This window comes from Cibotium barometz, chromosome 26 (assembly GCF_041138505.1).
Source record: "Cibotium barometz isolate CiBa-2024 chromosome 26, ASM4113850v1, whole genome shotgun sequence".
In the NCBI taxonomy this organism is placed as follows: domain Eukaryota; kingdom Viridiplantae; phylum Streptophyta; class Polypodiopsida; order Cyatheales; family Cibotiaceae; genus Cibotium; species Cibotium barometz.
Window position 1 is genome coordinate 42,100,335 of NC_141071.1, and position 25,637 is coordinate 42,125,971.

The window sequence follows — 25,637 nt, forward strand, 5'->3', positions numbered from 1 at the left end:
CATAGCATGGAAACTCGGCCATAATGTGCTGCAGAAAAGAAATATGGTGTGGAAACTGGGCCATAATTTGATGTAGGAATTTTTTTTTGAGGTATAAGGCATAATACATACCAATGGGGGCACACAATGATTGAAAAAAATTCATTAAATAATAAGATTCGATAGTTGATTTTTTAAACCTTAGTTAACCGTCACCACAGAACAACTTGATCGTCGCTAAAAAAACGTCGGCATGCCTACTTCTCAACTGAATAACCGATAGCTTTTGGAGACATCGTCAATCGTTCATGATGTTGTGGAGAAATCGTATGGATTCATGTGGCTCCAACACCCTTACAGGTTTTCTTATGTGTGCTTACACCTCGTAGCGTGTCTTTGGATGATTGGCCCTACTTCTATCCATGTTTATGAGGATCAGATGATCATATGCTCTGTTGTCCTCTCTCCTGCAAGGGTTATGGGAGGTTTTGTGTTTTTTTTTTATGTCTCAGTTTGGTTATTGAAAAAGGCTTGCTCTTCTCTGTTGCATGTCACATTCTCATGGCTCAATGTAGGGAACTTCCTTCCGCTCATCCATCGTCCCATGTGTATAATTAAAAATAGTGGCACACAATGATTGATTTTTTTTTTCATTAAGTAAATTGAGTCCATGAGAATTTTAGTTTGTAATTTAAAAAAAATAACATATGGTTTAAATTTTCTGTTTGTTTTCTTGAGTTGAGAGAGTAATCAAACCGTCTATGTGGCTGAGAACCGTGAACGACGAAGCTAATGACAAAAGTGTTTCTCTGTTCGAGTCTTAGAACAAGTCCGCTTGTCTTTGACCTTGACTAGAAAAACAAAAACAAAAAAAAAGTAATCATTTGTGAAGTAGAGAAGACTCAAGAGCATGTGGTGCGGGCCTTATGAATTAAGCAGGAAGCGCGTAGGTGGCTGGCTACTAACTGGTCTTGAAAATGGGGTGCGCTGGCATGTAAACAATAACCGGACTTGAAAGGGTGGTTAAAAATATCAACGAACCGACATGTTTTCAAAAGTGTGAAAAAGGGAGGGAAAAAATATGGGCGAGATGGGGCTGTGTTATTATTATTATTAGATAGATTAGAAGCTTTTTTTGAAAACTGGCTTCGAAGTTCGGATTGGCAGCCGGGCTTTTGGGAAGGGCATCACGTGCGCTCACGATGGGGGGCGGGCCCCGCCTTCTGGCGCCTACCCGGCTACCGGCGGCGCGAAAGCTGCCGGCATCGACACCGGCATACCGGGTGATGCCGGTCGTATTTAGAACCGATGATTTAATACGGGAGTTTAAATACGATTTAAAACCGCGCTAAAGATGTTAAATTCCAGCGTGGCCACAATGCCACGCTGGATCTAAGCATTATTTAATAGATTGCATGTTCATATGGGTGAGCTGGTGTACAGGGTCGTAGCCCCACTGGAGGATCCTGCTTTGTTGGCACAATGCGTGACACGGTGAGCTGGACCCAATGGAGGCTTGCCACGTTGGATTACAGGCGTGTATGGTTCGTATATTTGGAAAACATTAAAAGCAAGGAGAGACAACACTGCGAATATGTATATATATATATAAATTTTCAAATATATATAATTGGTCTCGTCAAGGCTCCTCTTTCCATACAAAACTCTCTTTCTCTGCCCACCACCACCACCACCACTGTCTTTCCCCGAGGCCCATTTCACGTTTCACGTTATGCACATATATTCATTTTCTTCTTCTTCTACATTGCATCCCAATGATGCTTAATGAACAGTTCCCCTCACTTGCCCCATTGCAGGTTTTTGGAAAGTTTCCCACACACATGCTGCTACAGCAGTAGCTATTTATATTACCGGATCCCTCCTCCATACATTAATTTATTCGTGGATTGCAGGTAAGATCTATCACACTTTCTTCACTTTTTCTGCAAAGATTTCTTTTAGACTTGCCCATGTGCCCACCTAAAAAAATGCTATCTTGCATCAAGCTATCCAATGAGCTAGATGTACAATAGCTCTGCAATAGTGCCCACTCGAGCTATGGGGGTGATATAATGCAGCTATGGCTATATGACTGGGTTTCCTGCTCTTGTTTTGGTTAGTATGATGTGAGTTTATCTGTTGATATATGCAGATAGAGAGGGAGGGAGGTATGATGGAAGAGAAGGTTATCGTGGCGATGTGCGAGTCGGCGAGGGAGTCAGATTTAGAGAGCTACGCATCTGTGCAGGTGGGGGAGATGATAGCTGGGCAGCAACAAGTAAGAGAAAGCGATTTCAGCGAGCCCATGTACTACGAGATAGATCCCACCAGAAGCCAGAGCAGGTCTTCTACAGAGCTCAACACCAGTAGCTGCAGCAGGAGCAGCAGCTTCGACACAAGAGCAGGAGGAGGGCCGCCCGTGGGCGGCGCCGCCTCCGCCTCCGCCAACAAGCCACACAAGGCGCAGGACGGGGCGTGGGAGGCCATCCAGAATGTGAAAGCGCGGGAGGGTGCCTTGGGGCTTAACCATTTCAGATTCTTGCAGAGGCTGGGCAGCGGGGACATCGGGAGTGTATACTTGGCCGAGCTGAAAGGGGGTGCTTCGAACTGCTTCTTTGCTGTGAAGGTGATGGACAAGAGGGCTCTGGCCGGACGCAACAAGCTGCTGAGGGCTCAGACTGAGAGAGAGATTTTAGAGGCTCTGGACCACCCTTTCCTGCCCACCTTGTATGCCCACCTCGATGAGCGCCAGTTCTCTTGCCTGGTCATGGAGTTCTGTCCGGGAGGTGATCTACACGTCCTCCGTCAACGCCAATCCTTCAAACGCTTCTGCGAGAATGCAGTCAGGTAGCTACTAATCACCTTCATGATTGCTGAGTGATGTGGATGTGAAGGATTCTAGGGGGATAGGACTGTCTGTATCCATGCATCTTCTCGACTGCTAATGTATATAATCGTCATTACCGCTTAAACACGACCTTAATGATTGCTGTGCGTTGTAATTAGCAGTATTGCTAATTAAACACCTACTCTCAGTAAGTCATTACTAAATACAATGCTTAGATCGATGTTTAAACAACCTGTTAGTCCACGTGGGCCAGTAAAAAATTATGCGAGCACCTTAATCTAAACGTTTATTTCCATTATCCGTCTAAATTTATTTATGTAGCTCATTATCGGTCGCATATTTGCAATGGGTTTAATGGGCTGGCAGAAATCGCATGCCTTTACCTTTAAAAAGAGGGGAAAGAGAATTCGAAAAAAATAAATAAAAAATCTTCCCAATTTATGGAAATCCTGGAAGGGGCATAGCAATTTGCAAGTTCGGAAGTGATCTTTGCTGAGAACCTGACACGAGTGTGAAATCTGATGGTTGGGGCTACATTTAAAGAGTGCAGGGTTCGAATTAATGAAACAAGCCGGACGGATCAGAACTTTACAAAATCGATTGCCATAAGTTGGTTGAAATTGCTTACTGTCTGTAGATTAGATATCGTGATTAAGCCCGCATCAAACCCTGATCTGACGGTCGGTGACGAGAACTAGATTGTTTTCATTTCTAACTCGTACGTACTGGGGTTAATTAATTGTGATTAAGCCTGTATTAAACGCGGATGTGCACGAAAGTGTTTGATGTAAAATTGATCTCTGCCTGCAATGAATGCATAATGGGCATCATCATTGAGTTTGTTAAGGCTAGTATTATCGAAAATTGTTGTTTAGCACGCATTTGTACCTTTGGATTTGATCCCTTTTTTGGATTTATTGGATTGTTTTTTTTCTTATTTCGTAATCAGTACAGTAGTTTCTGATTCGGTTGGTAAGTTGGTAAGGATTCAATTATAGTTTTGCAAAGCATTTTGTACCTTGGGCGTGGTTGCAGATTTCTCGCAAAAATAAAACGCTTTTCAAAAATTAAATTATTCTAACTATCAGGCCCAATGGCAATGAGAGAGCTTGGCCTTATCTTCAGAAGGCTCAAATTTCCACAACGGGAAAAAAAATTGTCTGCTTTTTGCTTTTCCGTTGCTGTGCATTTGTTGACGGGACACTGACGGAATCAAGCCTGTCGTTGACGTAAATTTGCTGCTGATCTTGCAGGTTTTACGCCGCCGAGGTGCTGCTGGCCCTGGAGTATCTGCACATGATGGGTATCGTGTACCGGGACCTCAAGCCGGAGAACGTCCTGGTCCGGGAGGACGGCCATATCATGTTGTCGGACTTCGACCTTTCTTTAAAATGCTCCGTCAATCCGGTGCTATCCCGACTGGCCTCCGTTCGTCAGCCTCCTTCGTCCTGCCTGCCGTCCGGCAGCAGCTCCGGCAACTGTGAGTTACCGGGCCTGGGCTGCGTCGCCCCCTGCAGCGTCCATCCAATTGCCTCTTGCCTGCCCGTCCCCAGATTTTTCCACCTTCCCGCAGCTTCGGTCAAGCCGAAACCACCGCGCGGCGCTGCTGGTCGCCGTCCCCTGCCGGAACTCATCGCCGAACCTACCAGCGTCCGCTCCATGTCGTTCGTAGGAACCCACGAGTACCTAGCGCCGGAGATAATCGTCGGCGACGGACATGGCAGCGCCGTGGATTGGTGGACATTCGGTATCTTCCTCTTTGAGCTTCTTCATGGGCGGACTCCATTCAAGGGCTCCGACAACGAGGTGACACTGATGAACGTAGTAACCCAGCCCTTGAAGTTCCCGGCGTCGGAGGATTCTTCCGCCGTTGAGTTCCCATCGCCGGCAGCGCAGGATCTCATACGCGGGCTTCTCGTGAAAGACCCTATCAAGAGGTTGGCGGCAACAAGAGGGGCGTCGGAAGTCAAGCAGCATCCTTTCTTTGAAGGCGTGAACTGGGCTCTTATCAGATGTGCAGTACCGCCGGAAATTCCCAGCCCATACACTCCTCCGGCACCCACCAAATCCGACAGCAAAAAACAGACTAATTACACTAATCCCAACCCTAATCCGTGTCATAATCACAATTGGGTAACTGATGTGGATGCGGGGGAAGATTTCGAGCTCTTTTAATGAAACCGACATGCTGAGATTCAAGCGAAAAAGAGAAAAAATCTCAAACATTCTTTTTGTCTCGTTTTTATGTGCCCTCATTTGGCATCACTGCATTGTAATGGCCTGATGTTGAGAGAAAAAGCTAAGTGACTGGGATGAAATCAAATGAAATCAAATCACATAAAGCCTCAACAAGGCCACATGATGATGATGCAGCAGTAGTAGTAGTGAGATCTTTCCACCTTTTGATTTTAGCAGTGCTCACAAACATATGAGCTCGGTAGCTAATCATTGTACATAAGCACTTTCTAGTTGGGTGCACAAATTTTCACTTAATCCAAAATGTTATTTCAAATAGCCAAACATGAGGGGTCTGCTTTAGCTTCGTAATGTGGAGTCATTTTCTGAAATCTCAACAGTAAAAGCACATCTTGTGTTGATCTCTCAACCATAGAAATTTTGGAGACGCCTTTTTTTTTTTTTCCAAGTTGTAAGCACTTTTTATGTCAAACATGCATGGAATTGAATCCTTGGTTGCCCTTTTTGCCACTAGTTTTACCAAACCACCATTATTGTGTCATCCCTTAATATAAGAAGGGTCCATAGAAGATGAGACGGACTTGCTACTATTGGCAATATGTTTGCGGGTGGTTGGTTACATCTATCTTTTTGTGGCCAATGAGTTGAATAGAACTCAGGTTTTTTGTGTCATCCCTTTATATAAGAATGATCTGTAGTAGTCGAGATGGACTTTTTGCCATTGGCAACAAGTTTATGGGTGGTTGGCTTCACCTTTCATCTCTTTGTGGCCAATGGGGGGGGAACCGAACCGTGGTTTTTTGTGACATCCCTTTTTACATAAGAATGACCCGTACTAGCTGAGATGAACTTGTTGCCATTGGCAACAAGTTTGTGGTGGTTGGCTACACCTCTCATCTCTTTGCAACAATCAGACCTAGGTTTTTGTGTCATCCCTTTATACCAAACCACCATTATCATCAAAACCTTGGCAACAAGTTTGCGGTGGTTGGCTACACCTCATCTCTTTGTAGCCAGTGGGTCGAATCGATCCCAGGTTTTGTGTCATCCCTTTATACCAAACCTCCTTGAATGTTGTAAAACCAAGCCAAAACCTTTTGAAACAATTTTTTGAGCCTCCATAACTTATGGAGGGCTTGCAAAGCTTCATTGAATTTGTCCCTTGCTTGCAATGATGCCCCACCTTGAATTGGACCACGTGACATTGTATTTTGATCACAATTGCACATTTTGCATTTGTTGCCTCTTGAATGCCTCCCTTCATCTATGCATGCCAACATGAGCTTGATTGGAGGCCATGGTCCAATCATTCTTCAATAGTAGGTTATCCCCCACGAACATGTTCGTTCAACAAAAAGTGATGATGCCTTTCTCAGTTAGACATTGATGAATATAAATGTTCGTTAGCTAAGAGTAAGCAGAGGAATTGAATGGTAACGACCTAGATAGAGAGTTAGTCATGTCCACCTTGGTAGTGGAATTGGGGAAAAGTTGGTTTAGCTTAGCCTAAAACTTGTTCAATCTTTAAAAAGGCCTTTAGGAATTCATACAAAGAAAAGTTCCTCCTTAATAATTTTAAAATTTAGTTATAATTTGAGTAAAGTGTGGAAAAAATGCTTGTGTAAAATTATAATTTCCTTGTAACTCATGGTGAAAAGTATTGATATAATGCTCATTAAGAATATTGCTTGGGAGCTTGTGGCCACCTAGTTTCAATTGGGTGGTAGTTAATGTCAATAAGTAGGTGAACTAAATGGTGTCACCGAACTCCTAATCAATGGCAAACCAAGGCCTAAGTGGGAACACGCCTAAAGCTATCCAAAATTGGCAACCACATTGGAAAATTTGTTGATAGTGTGTGAAGCATTTGTGGCATTAAGATCCAATGGTCCTTGATCCATCTCACCAATTTGTCATCATCGGGCCTTTTCACATGCTCGTATGCTGTTGAGAATGAAGGAGAACTAGAGCTTGGATTCGTTTAATGTGAGAGAAACGAGGTGTGACAAGCCCCCATAAAGTGTATGTAGAACTTTGTGGAGACCATAAGCAAATTGAGCAAGCCAGGCATACATAGGTTACACAAAAGTAGCCACTAGTTTTTTGAATGGGCAAACCCGGCTTCCAAAAATAGAATCCGAAAGCTGTCCAGTGATGAAGGCGGTCGATTGTAGGAAACAGGGTTTGGGAAAAGATAGGTTCGCATTAACCGAGAACTTGTTCAATTTTTTAAAATTTGAGGGAAGAAGGAAAAACACGCCCTAAAAAGATTATTTGATTATGGAGAAAAAGCTTGTTCAAAATTACAATTTCCTCTTCAATTATTAATTCATGATGAAAAGGAATTACAATTTCCTCTTCAAATAATTCATGATAAAGAAAGATTAATTTGGGGAAAGCTGATAGGATTCTAGAGTTCAGATTGCACAATCACAAGAGAGGAGGATGCTTTTTTTTTTTGGGGGGGGGGGGTTGGCAGGAGGACAGAGAGACAGGTCACACGGCTAACTACAGGAGTACTACAGAGCAGAGGTTTAAAAAAAAAATAATATATATGGTGTCTTTGATGTCGGAGACTGTGCAATCGCTGCAGTGGCTGCACTGCACGGTCCAAGGTCAATCATGATACTCATCACTCACTTCCGTTAACATCTCCTTTTCTCCCTTCGAGTCTTCTTCTGAGTTCTGACCCAAAAAGTGTCATGATTTTTCCTTTTCTCCTTTTAATCAATTATCAAATTATCACCCCCTTTTCTCTCTGCAAAAAATACAACTTTGTTAACCACTTTGCCACCTTTTTTTAAAAAATTATAAAAAAGAGCCTTCTTTTTTTTTGGGCTTGATTTGACACACACACATCTCGATTCTCCACGTCACCTTCCACCTCAGCGTGACCTCACAATGACACACACACACACATGCGCTGATTCATCTCCCCTTATTATTCAAATAAATATTTTTGGACCATAGTCGAAATTATATATTAATATAGATATTAGATATTAGATATATAGTTCAAAGGCTCAAATTCAAATTACCCAAAATTTTATGTTTTCGTCGTATTCAATTGAATTTGTAGAAAAAAACAAAGGCAAATTTCTAGACAATTGTCGGACTCCAAATAATATATATATAGAGGAGTGGGGCCCTTTGAAGTTATTTTTTTCCCTTGTTAATATTATATATATTTACTTCCCCTTAAAAAAAACAATGGGGCCCTTATGCTCACACCTATCCTAGCCTAGTGGGTATGCAGCGCTCTCTAAGGATGTATTCAAGTAAAGGAACATGGAAGAGGTTGCCCTCTACATGTTCCCTAGTAGAGACATGTGCCCTTGTAGAGACCTACCCAATCTGCACCTTGAGGTCCTCCCTAAGATCCCTCCCACCTTCACATTATACATATGCTTTTTTCCAAGTTTATGGAACACATACATCCACATTTCACCTTAGCCTAACAGTTACTCGTTCGCTCTTCCAAAAAGCATTCTTAAATTAATGCGTTACTCTTTAATGAAATCAAGGATGTGTGGGTGTGTGGGTGGCACGTTTGGGTGTGTGTTGTATTGTACTTTCTAATTCCAGCTAATTCAAAAAAAAAAGAAATCAAGGATGACCTGAATAACCCATGAAGAACATGCTTGTTCAAAAATTGCAATCTCCTCTTCAGTTGGCATGGTGAAATAGAACAATGTAATGCTCAGTACAAATGATTTCTCGAGCAGTGCACCATTAGAGTGGTTGGAAGTTGAATCTTGGTGTACTCTAGGGGCATTGCTCGAGAAACTGAAAATTTTAAGGATGATATTTAAAAATCCAATTTGATGGAATTTGAAATTCCCATTTGAAATTTGGGATTGCCTCTATTTTTCAAGGGACAAAAAGTTACACATTTGTCAGATCTTGGTACAAGATGAAATCTCTACCACATACTTCTCTATCAAATGAAAATTGAATGACCTCTTGCAAATAGATCAAAATTTGGCAAAGCATATGAAAAGCATAAGAAAATTAACACAACACAAGTATGGGTACAATGTCCCTCCCCTCCCCCTCAACGTGAGTGGCTTTGTCTTCTTCATTTGATAATTATGAATTTCATAACAAAAATAGCCCAAGGAGCCATAAATCGCATACCTTTGTAAAATCGGGCTTGAGGATATAAAAATAATATATGTTCATACAACTAAGGTCCATAAATAATTGAACTCACATGTGTGCACATGAATCATGTCCCAATAATAGAAAATAGGTGGTCAATAAAATAACAAAAGGTTGGCACCCAACCAAGTGAATGATGAAGCTTCTTTTTTGATACCACAAACAATAATATGCATGTCCTAATTGGCTCTGTCGTAGTGCTCATTGCCTATTACTCGTAAATGTCAACCATGTTAGTTAAATAATCAATCCCAACATGTCAACATGAATAGGCACACACACAACACCAATAACACTATCTCAATATATGTAACACTGAATTACATGTAATACCAATAACACTGGGAGTTCCCCCAGCTTCTTTGTGGTGGGTACTTTCTTTTGGAGAAATTTTTGCTTATAATTAGGCACTGGGTTTAGGAATTGGTTTAGAGTTATGTTGAGCCTCATTTTGCTCAGGTATTCCCATAGCTCATACCCTATTCCAATCTTGCTAGTCTCCCCATTTTGCTTAGGTCTTCCACAGCTCATACCCTACTCTAATCTTGCTAGTTTCCCCATTTTCTCAAGAATTGGTCCAAAGTTATGTTAAGCCTCATTTTGCCTAGGTCTTCCCATAGCTCATACCCCATTCCAATCCTACTTGCTTGGCTTCTCTTTGCTCTAACTTTCTTCTTTTTTGCCCATTTATGTTCCATTTTTTTTTTGCCTCTTGTGTTGGTATTCACTTCTCAAATTACCTTACAAGGAGGCTTTGACAATCTGGGTTGCTTTGGGCTCTTTTTGGCTATCTTGCATCCTTTTATGAATTCCTATTGCCATCATGTGGCCTTTTGCTTGTAGCAATTTCTTCTTTCTTCTAGGCTAGAGTGGTCTCTTCTAGTTTGCCCTTGTAGGCGTGGGTTTCCTTGCTACCCCGCATTTTGCACCATCTTAGTGACTTGCTTGCATTTACTGATGTGACCTCCCTACCCTTTTCCCTACGCTCACTATTTATGGCCATTTCTTTTAGTATTTTTGGCATTGCTAGTCCACAACTAGCTCTTCTTCTCCCATTATCACCTTAATCCATCATAACATCATTTAGGATCCATGCTATTTTCTGGTCTCAATCTTCTCTTTTTGAATTCGGTTTCCTAAATGGCTTTCCTAGAACCATTCCATGGTACTATTTCAGGCTACACCCATTTATTGGCTTTGGTAGATCCATTTGTATGGTCTAACCTGTCTCATTTTTAGCTTTCCTAAGTGTGGTCCCGTCTTGAAATTGAACAACAACACTGCATCACCTTCCTCAAAGGTCTTTAATTTTGAGTTCCTATCCACCTAGATCTACCTTCTCCTCTAAATCACTTCCACACTATTGAGGCACTAAATAGCCTCTTTTCTTCCAGAATTAGGAGGTTCTCTATCCTATGCTTCTTAGATTCCTCTTGAGACAGCCTTTCTACTATAGCTACTATGAAGCTTGGCATTAGAAACGCCATGGCCACCATAGCCTCTAGCCCATACCACCATGTAAAAGGGTGTTAGACCTGTGGTGTTGTAGGCTATTCTGAATGCCCACATTGTAGAGTGTAGCTTCGTGTCTCAATCCATTTGGTTCTCATTGAAAGGCTTAGGTCTATCTATTAAAACCTATGAAGATAAGAGAGATTATGAGAGAAGAGAAAGTGTAGCACACACACATGATGGATGGCCAAGGAGCTCGCATCCCCAGAGCCCTTTCAATCCCCAGAGCCCTTTCAATCCCCTAACAACCCACTCACCCGTAAAGGTTTGTTGTGGGATAGAGAGGCCTTAGGGTCATTTGACCTATATCTAAGGTCTTTTTAGACCTTTTGTACAACATGTGGGATATATATCAATCCACATGGTAGCCAAGGAATGATGGCTCTTCCAACACCTCCCGTGGAATTGAACTCAATTCCATGACAATCGCCGATAGAGGCTACAATAGATAGATGGCTTGGCTCAGAGGCACGACATCAACTTAGGCTTAGAGGCGATAGAGGCTTTGGCCATGGCGCAACGGCTTGGCTCATAGGCCATGGCAAGCGTGGGCACATAGGCTTTACCTACAAGCTTGGCTTTGCTCAATCTAGCAGCTTGTACACACATGTGGGAGCAGATGATGGAGCAGAGCAAGGCAAGGTAGAGCACCCGCTCTGATACTACATTGAGAGAAGAGGATGGCCAATGAGGCTGCCTCCCCCCCAGAGCCCTTTCCAATCCCTCAACCCACTCACTCGTAAAGGTTTGTGGAGGGATAGAGAGGCCTTAGGGTTATTTGACCCTATATCTAAGGTTTTCTAGACCTTTGTACATCATGTGTGATATATATCAATCCACGTGGCAGCCAGGGAACGACGGCTCTTCCAATAGAGATTTCCTTGTACAACATTGTAGAGGAGGGTAGATATCATTTTAGGTATTGGAGATGTTAATATAATCCTCACTAGCATAAAGTATAATTGCATAGACATAAGAGACGTGAAAGCCTTAGGTCTATCTATCAAACCCTATAAGGATAAGAGCGATTTCCTGGTAGCACCATTGTAGAGGGTAGATATCATTTTAGGTATTGGAGACATAAATATAATCTTTAGACTAATTATGACACACATACTATGTGGATTACCAAGGATGGTAAGGGGACATGTCTAAAGGGTCAAATGAAAGGAAAGCTTAGCCCTTTGCTTAGCCACACACATGCTAAGAGAGATTTATATGAGAGGGAGAGTTTAGCCCTTTACTTAGCCACACACATTCTAAGAGAGCTTTGTATAAGAGGAAGAAAACTTATAATGTTAGTCAACAAGATCACAGCTCTATTGAAACTACATCTGCTGATTCCTCTCACTAAGAACTCCTTTCTAAATTCAAGGATTGCTTCCTAGAGGAGTTACCGCCTAGATTTCCACACTCTAGATGTGAAGGCCATAAGCTTGAGGTTCTTCCACGTAATACCCCACCTTGTAAGGCACCTTATGGAGTCAATATTATTGAGCAAAAGGAAATCCACCACTAAGTAGAGGAACTTATAGTAAGAGTGTTGATTAGACCTAGTATCTCACCTTATGGTACACACCAATACTTTTGTTCAAGAAGAAAAATGAAACTTACCTTATATGTGTTGACTATGGAGCCCTTAACAAAATTATAGTAAAGAATATATACTCTATCCCTAGAGTTGTTGACTTAGTGGTGGCAGGGGCTAAAGTATTTATCAAGATTAACCTCAAGCCTGACTATCATTAAGTCTGGCTATCATCAAGAATTTTTGAATAAGAGGGTGTTTATAAGATCCTGCATGTAGGATGTCTATAATAAGAGAATGGTTGAAAAGGATGTCTATAAGGTTACATTTAGGATTCAGCCTGTTCATTTGAGTTTTTGGTTATGCCCTTTGGACTAACCAATGTTCTTGTGTCTTTTAGTCACATGATGTACATGATATCCCTCAAGTATTTTTGATGACATAATAGTTATGCCCATTGGACTAACCAATGCTCCTATGGCTTTTAGTCATATGATGAACCAGATATCCCTCAAATATTTTTTAATAACAGAGTTGACGAACATTGGAAATGTTTGAAGCTAGGATTCTCACTTTTTAAAGAAATGTTTGGAGCTAACATTCTCACTTATTAAAGAAAACTAACTCTTTCTCAACCCATAGAAGAGTATTGAAGAACATGAGAAATGTTTGGAGCTAGCATTCTAACTTTTTAAAGAAAACTAACCCTTTCTCAACCCATAGAAGAGTTGTTTCTTTCAATATAAAATTGGCTACTTAGGCTACATTGTTTTATTTGAGGGTATTTAAGTTGATACAAAGAAGATCAAGAGCATTGTTAATTTTGGCCTACACATGACATACATAACTTACGATCATTTTGAGAATATGTAGCTACTATAGGAAGTTTGTCAAGAACTTTGTATACACATTGCACATTCATTGACAGAACTCCTAAAGAAATCTAAGAAATTCCATTGGACTAATAAACATGATAGATCATTTCAAGTTTTGAAAGAAGCTCTTACTTATTCACCAATGTTATAATTACCCGATTTCACTAGACCATTCTTTGTATTTGTGATTATTGATGCCAATGGTGGTTATGGGATTGAGATAATGCTCATGCAAGATGGACATCACATAGCTTATGAGATTCACAAGTTAAAATAGCAGAGAGAAACTATAGTACATATGTCAAGGAGTTGACTGCCTGGTACATGCTCTTAGAATTTGGAAACATTACCTTGTGGGTTTTGAATTCTTATTAAGATGGCATCTTTTATATATATTTTTCAGCCAATGAACTACTTACAAAATGAAGGATGTCTTTTCTTCCAGAAAATATTTTGCATCACATGACCATGCATCAGCCTCGATTACATGATATGGCTAGAGAATTCTATTGTCCCTACCATGATATATTTGGAGGCCATAGATGGATGTTGTTATGCCTTTCGAACAACCTTAGAGGTGTTTTATTTTGGTAGCAAAAGCTATGGCATTTTGGATTAGTGATTCTCCACATGTAGATTGGGGTTTGGATGTGGGTTCACTTGAATTGAGAGAGGGTGCACTGCTTGATACCTTGGTTTGCTAGGTTGGTATTGACATCTCCCCAGCACAATAGTTTGTGCATGTACTCCATGAGCATTAAAAAGCAAACTTCAGCATTGGAGTAGCAAAGCTTGATTTGGCATCTAGAGCCTTGGTGGTTAACCAAGTGTTATTGGCCATTGCTTGGTTTATCTATTGGGTTAGTCATTTTATGGGGAATGCATTGGCCAACTACGTTGCCTCATTTGAAATTTTCTTTGGTTAGGATTAGATGGCATAGTACACACTAGGGCTAGAGTTGCTTGGGATTAGATGCCATAGTACACACTAGGGCTAGAGTTGCTTGGGATTAGATGGCGTAGTACACACTAGGGCTAGAGTTGCTTTGGGAAACCATTGTCCTCCCCAAGCAAGAGGGGGGACTAAACGTAATAGACCCAGAGGTGCAATGTGTAAGGCATTGCTTTTTGTAAGATGATTATCTGAGGATTTCTTCTTGGCAGTAAGCCACCATGGAACATGTAGTAGGTTGCAAGGTGTACTCTAGTTAGGGGAGGTATACAACCCATGTCTTATCTTCTCTGAGAAAGAGCATTAGCCTCCATCCTCCCCCTTGGTTCCTTCTTTGGGATTGGGATCGCATGAGGAGGTTCTTGGGCACATTACCCTGTGGTCATTTGAGGAGGCTAACAGACAACCCATTATGTGTATTGAATTGACCTTGGAGGGCGGGTATGCTAGACCTCTTTGGGCAGCGTTGCATATGCAATGGGTTGGCTCGCCACCAAACATCAATTAGCAGGTAGCTGTTGCATCTCAAAAAAACCACCCTTATGGAGGAGGAACTGAAAGTGGAATGTTTAGCAAGAGAGGAGAAAGATTAACATGCTATTATTGCAACATGCCTGGTCACGGAGATAAGTAGAATGTCATGTCTAGATAAGACATCAGTAGGAGTTGCGTGATGTAAGAGAATCAAGAAATGGAGTTTAAGGAGTTGTGAACATGCTATTATTGTAGCATGCATGGGCATAGAGATAGCAAACTGCCATGTTTGGATAAGCATTAGGAAAATTCTGGACTCAAAAGAGGGCTGTTTCAATAATAATATAATAATAGACACATAGATTGAGTGACATGAAATCTACCAACAACAATATTCACCGGTGGTGGGACCTCTGTAACCCACCTAAAATGTGGAGAAACGCTTATCTTCATGAAATATTAAAAAAACCATCACCTTGTCTTAAAATATTTTAAACTGTTTTTTTGTCAGCACCACCTAACACAATAAAAGAATGTTTTTCACATTCCTGTGTTAGACGTAGAGTACTAAAAAATTGTTTCCACCACCCCTAGAACTAATGATTTTGAATGCTTGGAATAGATTGATACCCAATCTCTTGGTTATTCCCTCAATTTGGTTCCACTTTTGAAACTCGAAACATCTTTGGCACCCAAAAGGACACATCGTCCCTCATTTCTTCTTCCCTCCTTGATCCACAAAAGTGGTTAGCTCAGTCATCCACTTTCTGCTACTTCTTCTTTCTCATATGTCTGTTAATCTCTCATGGCAACCGAAAGTGGACTGAAACTAGCAAGGAGCAGTATCTCATCTGTTGTGTTGTATAACATAAAAGACGAGAGCGAAGAATGGATTCCCCAAGTATATAGGAAGTACTCTTGGGTCACTATGCAGTCAGGAAAACATGGCCACTACGGAGTGAAGGGAAAGGTAGATATCTGAAGACTTGGCCAAACATTGGAAAGGAAGGATCCTTGACTTCAAGATGGCACTAGGAGGGAAAACTGTCAAAGAAGTGTTGATCCAGCATGTATTCATGCAAAAAGAGATCAACGTGGGACCATTGGAAGGACTTCCAAGACACAGACCACATTGTAAGTGCTTGTGTTTTGTATTCCAATGTTGCAAATAAGGTGATTGATTACATTTTTCTGCCTTGCACAGATTTGTACCCATCCAATCTCCAGGAGTGGGAGCCTGCACAATGCTTGACGGGATTCTTGAATGTCGTACATGGTGAGGTGGGGGAACTTCAATATGAAGGTCGTACACCAAGTGATCTCGCAAGAAGTAGAACATATTTCTATGACTCATTTTATACCTTGGCCACTCAATTGAGTCAACATGGAAAGTTGGAACGTATTCCTTTGCCTGCACTTGATAGTCCTGAGTGGCCATTGCTTGATACATGACCAAAATGTTTAATGATATTAAATGTGCTATGAAGCCTAGCATTGGTGCAAGAAATGTCCACTTAAGTTTCTTTGTTCCAATTGCATGCTTTGTTGATTTATTTTCTGATTGTAAACAATTGAGAAAAACTAGAACAACTTTTATGTGCAAAGATATAGATGAAGCCTGGCTTGATCATTTGTTTGACAAAGGTTGGAGAGTGAAATCATCAAAGGGAGATGATTTGATCGAATGTCTATTGAACACCTCCGACATTGCATTTCGGTGAGTGTTATAACATTCAAATGTCTTTTTGCGAAACAGTTACAAAGCTTATTTGATTATACTCGGGAATTATCCTAATGATATTTTGGAATCAGATACAACATCTGTGCATGATGTCATTTACTTATAGAAGGTGGTGATGGATCAACAACAACTGGGAAAGCATGGACCAAGATACAAGAGATGGCAGCCACTCTTGCTTGATAGATATAGTTATGATTCGACAGGGTCACCCATCATTGACATTAGAAGTGGAAGAGAATTGGACTCTCGAATATGTTAGGAAGGAATTAGAAGTAGCTATTCATAATCCTCCAGATAAATTTTGCTTCAAGCTCGATGGTCAGAAGGTAAGTAGAAGAAGAGAGCATCAGATCATTTGTAAAGATGTTGCAGCCCCACATGAATTGGAGGCACTAGAAGATATATGATGTGACCATGTATATGTATACGACGGTGACAATGTATTTTCCATATGCAATAAACTTATCTATTCAGAACATTGCTTTTGTAATGCTTTATTGTTTAAAATAATGTATTGAAGGTAAAAATTTCCCAATTGAATTTTTATGTACACAAAAAGGCCTAAAGTAAGAAAACAAGAAGTGAAGGAGCACAGTAGTAAATTTGATCTTTTGATTTTCAAATTAAAAGTGCATTTACAATTGATGTTCTCTCTCAAATAACAATAAATATTTGTAAAAATATATAAATGTACATGTGTAGTTGCATATTTACAAATAGCATGTTACAGAGTGGAGTACATTTGTTGGAAGAAGCAATCCAACAACACATCGATAAGGAAAAAACTATATATTACTGGAACCCATAGGACTGGGCTTCAGGATGGAGCCATGGCTCTTCTCCCAAGTACGGAGCCCATGTAAGAGGCTCAGGGGGGCCTACCCCCCCTCGTGGATTGCGCGGGATGAAGTCCACTGGGCCATCTGGAGGCATTACTTCTACGACCTCAATCATTTTTGCAATCGTTTCCTCCCTAAACATTTGGACATCTAGGTCCACGTAACGATACATGGATGGAAACTGCCATCACAATTTATCAAGGCATAAGATCAACATGACAATATACAAGAAGATAAACAAGAGTACGCATGCGTATGGGAGCTGAAAAATGCTTACATCCTCTGAAGGGAGCTGAAAAATGCTCCATAGCAGCAACAATGCATTGAGAGAAACCCTCCACCCATAGCTATAACCATCATCTTGTTTGGGCACACTAACCCTTCGAATGGTCGCTCGCTCCAGGGTGTCGATGTCCATGCTCAGGCTCTCATAAGCGGCCATTAGTTTCCTGACACCACTGCAAACAAAGACCAATCAATATCCTGATCAATCTGGACTTCTAACTTAAACAATAATATATATCGTAATGATTTTAACTTACAGCAAAACATTGCCATGGACACCAGATGTCGAATTTGCAAGGTAAATAACATTGTCTTGCATATCAACTAGAACAAGACTCCAATGGGCACTGCATCACATCCAAATAGATTTCTATTAGTTTCAAGCCAGATGAAAAACAAAATGCCTCCTCGCATATTGTGGTGAATCGATTCACTGGGGCTGTGAAGCGAGAGCACGTGCCAAAGGAAGCACTATATAACTCGTGCATGGTGATTCGTATATACGCCTAGATTCTTCTATGGTTGCTCTCTCCTCATCCACTACATCCTCAATAATTGCCTCATCAAAAGGCCGATTTGCAAGCTGATTTTGCACCTGCAAAAAGGCTGAATTTAAGCACTTAGTTGAGCATTCAATTGCTCTACATATGGCTTCCCTCCATTAAACAAAGGTAGGAGCGAATCAAACATGTCCTATGAGCATACATTTTGCTATTTTTTACATGAAATAATGGGCTGAACTGAGTTTTCGACAAAAACAACATCTCTACTTACGAAAATCCGCTTTGAGGCCGGATGGTAGAGTCTATATTCCTTGCTTTCTAAACTATATCCCACAAATATGCATTTAATTGCCTTATCATCAAGCTTACTGCATTGTTACTCAGGCACAAGAGCATAAGAAAGACAACCAAAAACACACAAATGAGCCACAAAAGGCTTCCTGCCATGCCAAGCTTCATAAGGAGTTTTAAACGGCAAGGCCTTGGTAGGGCATTTGTTCAACACACATAGTTTGCGTGCACATAGTTGCCTCTAACCAAAAACCATGAGGTAAATCTTGGGCTTTCACCATGCATCGTGCCATCTCCATGAGAGACCTATTCTTCCTCTCAGCTACACCATTTTGCTGAGGTGTGTATGGCACTGTACATTGATGCCTTATGCCTTTTTCAGCCATATATGCATGAAATTCCTTGGACATATACTCCCCCCCCTCGATCCGAACAAAGGATGCCAACTTTACATTCACATGCATTTTCAGCCATATATGCATGAAATTCCTTGGACATATACTCCCCCCCTCGATCCGAACAAAGGATGCCAACTTTACATTCACGTGCATTTTCAGCCATGGATACAAAGTGCCTAAAGCACATAAAAATCTCTGACTTCTGCTTTAATGGATACACCCAGCTATATCTCGAGTAATCATCAATAAAAGTGACAAAGTAGAGATATCCCCCAATGGATGGTGTCCTCATAGGACCACATGCATCACTATGTATAAGCTATAATTTCTTAATAGCTCTCATAGATCCATCCTTTAGAAATGATGCTTGATGCATTTTACCAAGAATCCACCCCTCACATACATGTCTAGCAGGGGTCTTAAGAGTTGGCAGCTCAAATACTATATCATGCCTTCAAAGGTGTAACAAACTGCCCCATAACTCATATAGCCAAATCGTGCATGCCATAATTTTGCATCACTTCACATAGCACACGAGTCGTAGAGATGAGTAAGCATCATGCTACAACTTCTCAAATACATCCATCTTGTATAGGCCATGAAACAAGGTACCTGAGGTAATGATAGAATACCATCATTTCTATCCTAAACTATACATCTGTTATCCATAAATTTCACCATCAAGCCTAACAAAGCTAACGCTATTGGTGGTGAACCCTTAGAGCTAGTTACTTAGTAATAGTTGGTGTTGTAGCGTGATATAAGTACATGGGTGTTTTGGGGTCATGGTGGTGATCTTTTTTAGCCTTGGGTTTGTTTGGTAGTGCCACAAAAGTGTGTGTATTCTTCAAGGTTTGGTAGCATGGGTGATAGGAACAAAGGATGGAGAAGGCCATTGTACATGGGCAAGGTAATGCGTCCATGGACTCCTCCGACTTCTTTGAAGGTGGTGTTATCACATAAGTCTAGGTGGAACCAACTACTCTTCATTCGTGCTTAATCTTTGGGGTTAGCATCATAGGCAGGTCTTTTTGGTCTCCACTCCATATTTTGTTTGGTGTATGATGGCATGGTTATAGAGGCTTGTGGTTATATAGGTTTTCTTGACTTCGGAACCCAAATGTAGGGATTCCCTTTATAGAAGCCTTGCACTTCTAGTAGCTTGGTTGGGAGTTAACTCAATGTTGGCTTTAGCATGTTTGATGTTTCCCCCTGACTCCCTTTGTATTTTGAGGTTGGGGAGTTGTCGATGAGGTTTTTGGGACCAAAATAGAAGATTTTTTATCATAGTAGAAGCCTTGAGCTTCTAACATCTTGATAGGGATCCAATGGGGTTTAAGGTTTGGGTAAAACCCTATTGCATGGGGCTCTTTCTTGGAAAATCTCTACTCATGGTGGATAGGCTCTTGGATAAATGGTGGATGTCTATAGCCACATTGTTAGTGATGTGTGTGAACACAGTAGGACCAACCATGGCAATTTTTCCCTGTTTAGGAAGTTTTTTCTGCTGCTATACACCCATCTTAGGGTACACTTATTTTCTTTGTATATCGCACACATTCATTATCTATCTATCATCTCATTGTGTGCTCCCTTGAGCTTCTCCACTCTATGTGAGTGTGTGTACTCCTGCAATCCTATTTTCAACATTTGGTATCCTCGTCCCTGTGCTGCTGCCTACCCTTTACCCCGTCACCTGTCTTCTTGAATCGGATCAAGGAGCCATTTTTTGGGAGAAGAAAGAGGACCGTAAAGTGTTTAGTACTTTGTACTAAACTTTCGGCCAAACTTTCATTTCAGGTGCATTTTAGGGATCGTTCATGAGGTTTTCAGTTTTTTACAGACATCCTCGAGGATCAGATTTGTAATATTCTTCATTGAATTCTGGAGTATTTTTGTCAAATCTACTACAAACGGGTGTGTAGATAAACAAAAAAGAATCTACGGGCTTCACTTCAGTGAAATCAATCTCTGCATCTTACGAGTAAAATTTCTACTCACTATACTCTGCATTTCTTTCATACACCTAGCAAGTCTCCATTGTCACAACAACCTTGTTAGTAGCCACCTTGGTTGCATCAAAGAGCACTCAGCACTTTGCAGGTTGCATGACCACTTGCTTGGGTATTATTAGAAATGGCAGACAGTGATGTATTTTGGATGATGTTATACACGCCTAAGGTGAGAAATGTCCTAGTTCTATTGATGAACATGATGTAGAAGACATATCTATAGACATGGTGTGCTGTACTCATGATAATGTGAAGGGGTCTTACCTCTTGATCCAATTTCAAGATTCAAGGACAGTGTCTACCCTTTTATTACAACTCAATCTAGTGTTTAGGAGATGATTACAACAGATTTATCAGCATAAAATCACCAGAAATTACATTAAATCAAGGGTAACCAATTTGTACGGAATGGTTGGAGTATCAAACCATCTCCGAATTGCAATCTGAAGTTATAGGGATCTATATCAGATACCTAATGGTTAATTTAAACCCTCAATTGTACCAAAATAGAGTGATTAGCATTGATTAATCACTGATTAGCGAATTAATCCTCTGTTTTGTGTGCAGAAAACAGAGTATGCGGGGAGCCTAGATTTGAGGCCTTAGAGTTCAAATGAGCTCAAATCCTTTCAAGGCCATCAATAGCAACAATTAGTCTAGTAGAGGATTAAGCCAAGAAACACAAGATTTGACCAAATATTGAATGCTTAATCTCTGTTTTACCAAAGTCACCTGTGCAGATTTGATGAAGAGCTTGGATCTCACTGTAGACTTAATCAAATCAAATTCTGACTTCACCAGCTTGTAGAGCATGCTTGAAAACCCCTGGGGCTAAGAGGAATTAAGCTGATTCACCTTGAGTGAGTGTAGATCTGAGATCTCCTTCAGAAAAACGGCGCTTCTTAATCACTAAAAATCGACGACTTCCGGCTGCGATTCCACGAGCTGAGTAGGTGGGCTGGAGCATGGGTCTTGTAGCTAGATGAGGCTAGGAGCTTTTAGCCTATTGTTAAGGTTGGAGGAAGAGGGAGCTCCTCCACTAGCTGGGGGTGCAGGGAATAGTTGAAAAAGAGGTGAAAATATTAATTTTTTACTAATCCTAATTAGCCAAGTGATTAGCAAGATAATGGGCTCACAAATTGATGGATTCTAGGCTAGGCTCTGATACCATGTTAAAATTACAGCAATGTGATGAGCTATGTGGATCAAATGCTAGAATCAACATCATTAACAAAGAGATTAGATGATAATTAAGATGTGATTAGTGAGCAATTAACTAATAGCTTAATGTAGGCATGGATAATCAAAAACCAGCAAGTTCTCATTAGGCCAATGCCTCAATTTATAGAGTTTACATCCAAACATCTAATCCCACTGATTTCTCCTTGATTCACTCCACCTCTTTGCTTGATTCTCTCCACCTCTCCCAGAATATCTCCACACCTCCTAAATCTCCTCATGCTACCCTTTATTCTCTCCTAGTAGATTCTTCTCACCTTTTCACAGGTTCTCTCACATTTATAGATTCTCTTTTACAGCCTCTTACCAAGGGCTTGTTCCCACACACACCCTATTCACTTGTATATTTCAACATAAGATTGGTACCATCATGCGTACTGATCGAGGGGGGGAGTATATGTCTAAGGAGTTTCATGCATACATGGTTAATCATGGGATAAAACACCAATGTATTGTGCCCTATACACCTCAGGAAAACGGTGTAGCTGAATGTAAAATTAGGTCTCGTATGGAGATGTCATGTTGTTTGGTCAAAAGTCACGAGCTACCTCATGGTTTCTCACTAGAAGCACCCATGTGTACAACATATATTTTTAACAGGTGTCCTGCAAAGGCCTTGCATACACTTACGCGCTTTGAAGCTTGGAATGGCAGAAATCCCTTGGTGGCTCAGTTATGCATTTTTGGTTTTCTTGCTTATACACTTGTTCCTAAGCAACTTCATAACAAGCTTGATGAGATAAAGTTATTAAATATATTTTTGTGGGATACAGCTCAAAAAGTAAGGGTTACCGTCTCTATCATCTTGCTACCAAGCGGATTCTTGTGAGATGTATTTTTGGAAGATACAATTCAGCCCTTGCTTTCATGTTAAAAATAGCAAAATGTATGTTCGCAAGACATATTCGACACTCTCTTTCCATTGTTCAATGTAGGGCACATTGATATAGAGCATTTGGGTAATTCAAGGAATGCTAAAAATTGGCCCACACATGTTACAAAATCAACATGTTTTTAGCCCACATATCAGCCTAATGATGAGGCAAATGTGGATTATGCAATTGATGAGGAAAGAAGGGAAATTCAAAAAGTATGCCAAAATGGCTGGTGCAAAAACTACATGACAGCAATTGGCCACTCCTTTGCCTAGCAGAACATGTTGTGAGGAGAATCCCTAGCCCCATACAAATATGAAGTATAGATGTAGGAAATGTACATATGATGGTATGCAATGGGTCCCAATTTAATGGCAAAAGATGCATGGCAACCAAATGGATAAGAGCAGGTGCCTGAAATCAAAATAAAAAGTGCATGGGTGATCCAAGGAAGCGGGCGATGATACCTTCTAGAAGAAAAAAAGGTGACAACGTAGGTTCAAGAAGAATATTTTTGTGTTATTTTGAGATATGCAAGATCGGTGGCTGAGAGCAACCACCAGAGAGCAGAGTAGAAGAGGGACTGCAATAGAGTGGACTCCTACAGGATGGTTTGTTTTTGTTGAAGGCTACAGGCTGGAGTTCTTGCAGGTTTACAGAGATAGAAGGATAGAGCAGTAGGAAAAGGTTAGTTTGGGCCATAGTGGAGGGAAATCTAAAGACAAAGAGGACCTGCTAGGAGGTGAGTTCCCTACTAGGGTTTGTGCAGCGCCTTCGTTAGAGATTTGGCCCAGTCTAGATCTTGCTTATCTTACTGTTAGTCAGTTAAAAGTTGGTTCGTGTTGTGAATGAAGATGAAGCTTTGAAAAGTTGTCACCAAGGTCTATCTGTGGAGGACCCTAGAGTTTTTTTTATGTTCTCTTCTTATATGTTGGTGCCCATGTCTCATGTCTATTGAGACAGTGAAGTAATTTTATTTATTTGAAGCAAACAGAGAATTTGGGTCTCATTTTTTGTTTTGATGTTTTGGTTGTGATTGAGTTGTTTGTTTGAGTTTATGGAGATGAAGCTCTTGTATGTGTGAGTCTAATGACTAGAAAGTTTTTTTGAATCAAAATCAAATAAGATAGGGTACAGAACCAGTTGTGTGTCAGGCTGCTGAGCATAAGTATAGTCAGCTGAATGTGTATTGGTTTTGGATTGGTGAGAACTACTTGTGAGTTTGGTTTGACAGTCAAAAGACTATCAACAATCAGCAGTCAACAAATCAGATGGGTTAGTGGGCTAAGTGTTGATCTAGAGTCAGCTATTATCAGTTGAGTGTCCACGTGGTTGTATTCTTGCTTTGTTTGAATGATTTGTGGGTCTAGAAGGGTCAACGGATGTAGAGGAGAGAGAACATGCCTCAGCTAAGTCGATCTAGTTATTCTTGAGAGGATAGTCAAGTTGGAAGCAGTTGTGTGTCAACTATAGTCATTTAAAAGCCAGGGTGATATTTTGTTGAGTTTAATGTAGCCTAAGGGCCTGCGGATGTTAGAGGACATGTGAGGAAGATTTTGATTTAGTTGAAGCAGCAGCTGAGTCAACCAGTCCTATGTCAGATTGTTGAGGTAAATTCAGTCTACTTCAGTCATCAAAGGAGGGTCAAAAGAGGGTCAGCAAGGGTCCAAGAAGGTCTTGGGGTTATGGATGTAAGGGTAGCTGATGCTGGAGGACAATAGAGGAGTCTGGAGGACCAGTTTTTTGACTATAGTTAGCAAACAATAGCCATTCAGAGGTAATTTTCACTCTATTCTATGTCAAGTGGGGACTGTAGTTGACCTATTTTAGTGAATGACTCGAGCCATTGGAGGTCAATATGCTGACCTGAGAGGATAGCTGGAGGAGGTAGCACAGCTGGATCAGATAGGGAGTTTGGGAGGGTGTTGAGGTATCCAACGGAGTCAGCTTGAGGGCAGAGGATAGCAGCCAAGTTGAATGGTACCCTTAGAGCTAGGATTTCTATGTCTCCCAGTTCTGATCCCATTGTGTCTTCTTCTTGTGTGCCTGTAGGTGGTGTAGTAGAGTCTGTCACCCAGCCACCACATATGCTTTGGTGCCCAACTGAGAATCAGAAGGCTTTTATTTAGTGCTATGGTCAACTTGTTGGAACTCACTTGTTGATCAACAACTCAGGGCCAATGGTTTGTTTTGGATATGATGTGTTCAGAGGTGAGAAGGGTGAGGATATCACCTAGTTTCTGAGAAGTGATGAGTTTGCAGCTTTGAAGAGCAACAAAGATGATGATGCTTTCAAGTTGAAATGGGTGAGTTTGTTTGTTAGAGGATGCAGCCATGGACTGGTTTGATTATGAAGCCACAGAGGCTGAGAGAGGAAGCTGGGATTGTGGGTAGAAGGAAGCCCTAAATAAGAAATATGCAAAAGTTGACAGTCCTAAGGACTTGTGGAGGGATTTGGGTAGGTTGACTCAAAGAGAGGATGAAGAAGTGTCAAATTTTGTTAACAAATTTGAAGCTGCTTGGAGAAGGATGCTCAAGACTTTGGGAGAGAATCAGGTTCCTCCTGACTTTTTAATGAAGGAAAAATTTATTGAATTGCCGATTGAGAGGATCAGAGAGAAGCTGAAAGGCCCACTGACTTTTGTTGAAGCTATGAAGACTGCTATGTATTAGGAGAGAAAGATTAGGTGGAAATCCGGTTTATGTATGCCACCCACCACTAGGTTAGATAGAGTGGCTGCGTTTGATTTGTTTGATGTGTGTCCTACTAGAAGTAGCATACATGTGATGGATCATTGTGTCAGTGCTGTGTGTCAAAAGTTGTACTATCGACAGTGAAACATTGTATTTGTGAAGCTAAAGAGAATGCAGGTTGCATGTTTGTGTGCCCAGAGTTGGAGATAGTAGATGCCAACGAAGGGATGATGGA

General features: G+C 41.0%; 1 protein-coding gene across 1 annotated transcript; it reads left to right on the forward strand.

Moving 5' to 3' along the window:
• The first annotated feature begins 1,631 nt into the window (after window positions 1–1,631).
• Window positions 1,632–5,136, forward strand: LOC147623986 (serine/threonine-protein kinase D6PK-like). Its single transcript, XM_086820664.1, has 3 exons — window positions 1,632–1,892; window positions 2,132–2,826; window positions 4,081–5,136. Exons 2-3 carry the CDS (start codon window positions 2,150–2,152, stop codon window positions 5,000–5,002), a joined length of 1,599 nt encoding a protein of 532 aa, XP_086676790.1. The 5' UTR covers window positions 1,632–1,892; window positions 2,132–2,149; the 3' UTR covers window positions 5,003–5,136.
• The last annotated feature ends 20,501 nt before the right edge of the window (window positions 5,137–25,637 follow it).

Bases quoted from the DNA above. Each gene is read 5' to 3' on its own strand.
- LOC147623986 (XM_086820664.1), top strand. From the start codon at position 2,150: ATGATGGAAGAGAAGGTTATCGTGGCGATGTGCGAGTCGGCGAGGGAG. The intron at 2,827-4,080 runs GTAGCTACTAAT...CTGATCTTGCAG, and splicing joins TTCTGCGAGAATGCAGTCAG to GTTTTACGCCGCCGAGGTGC.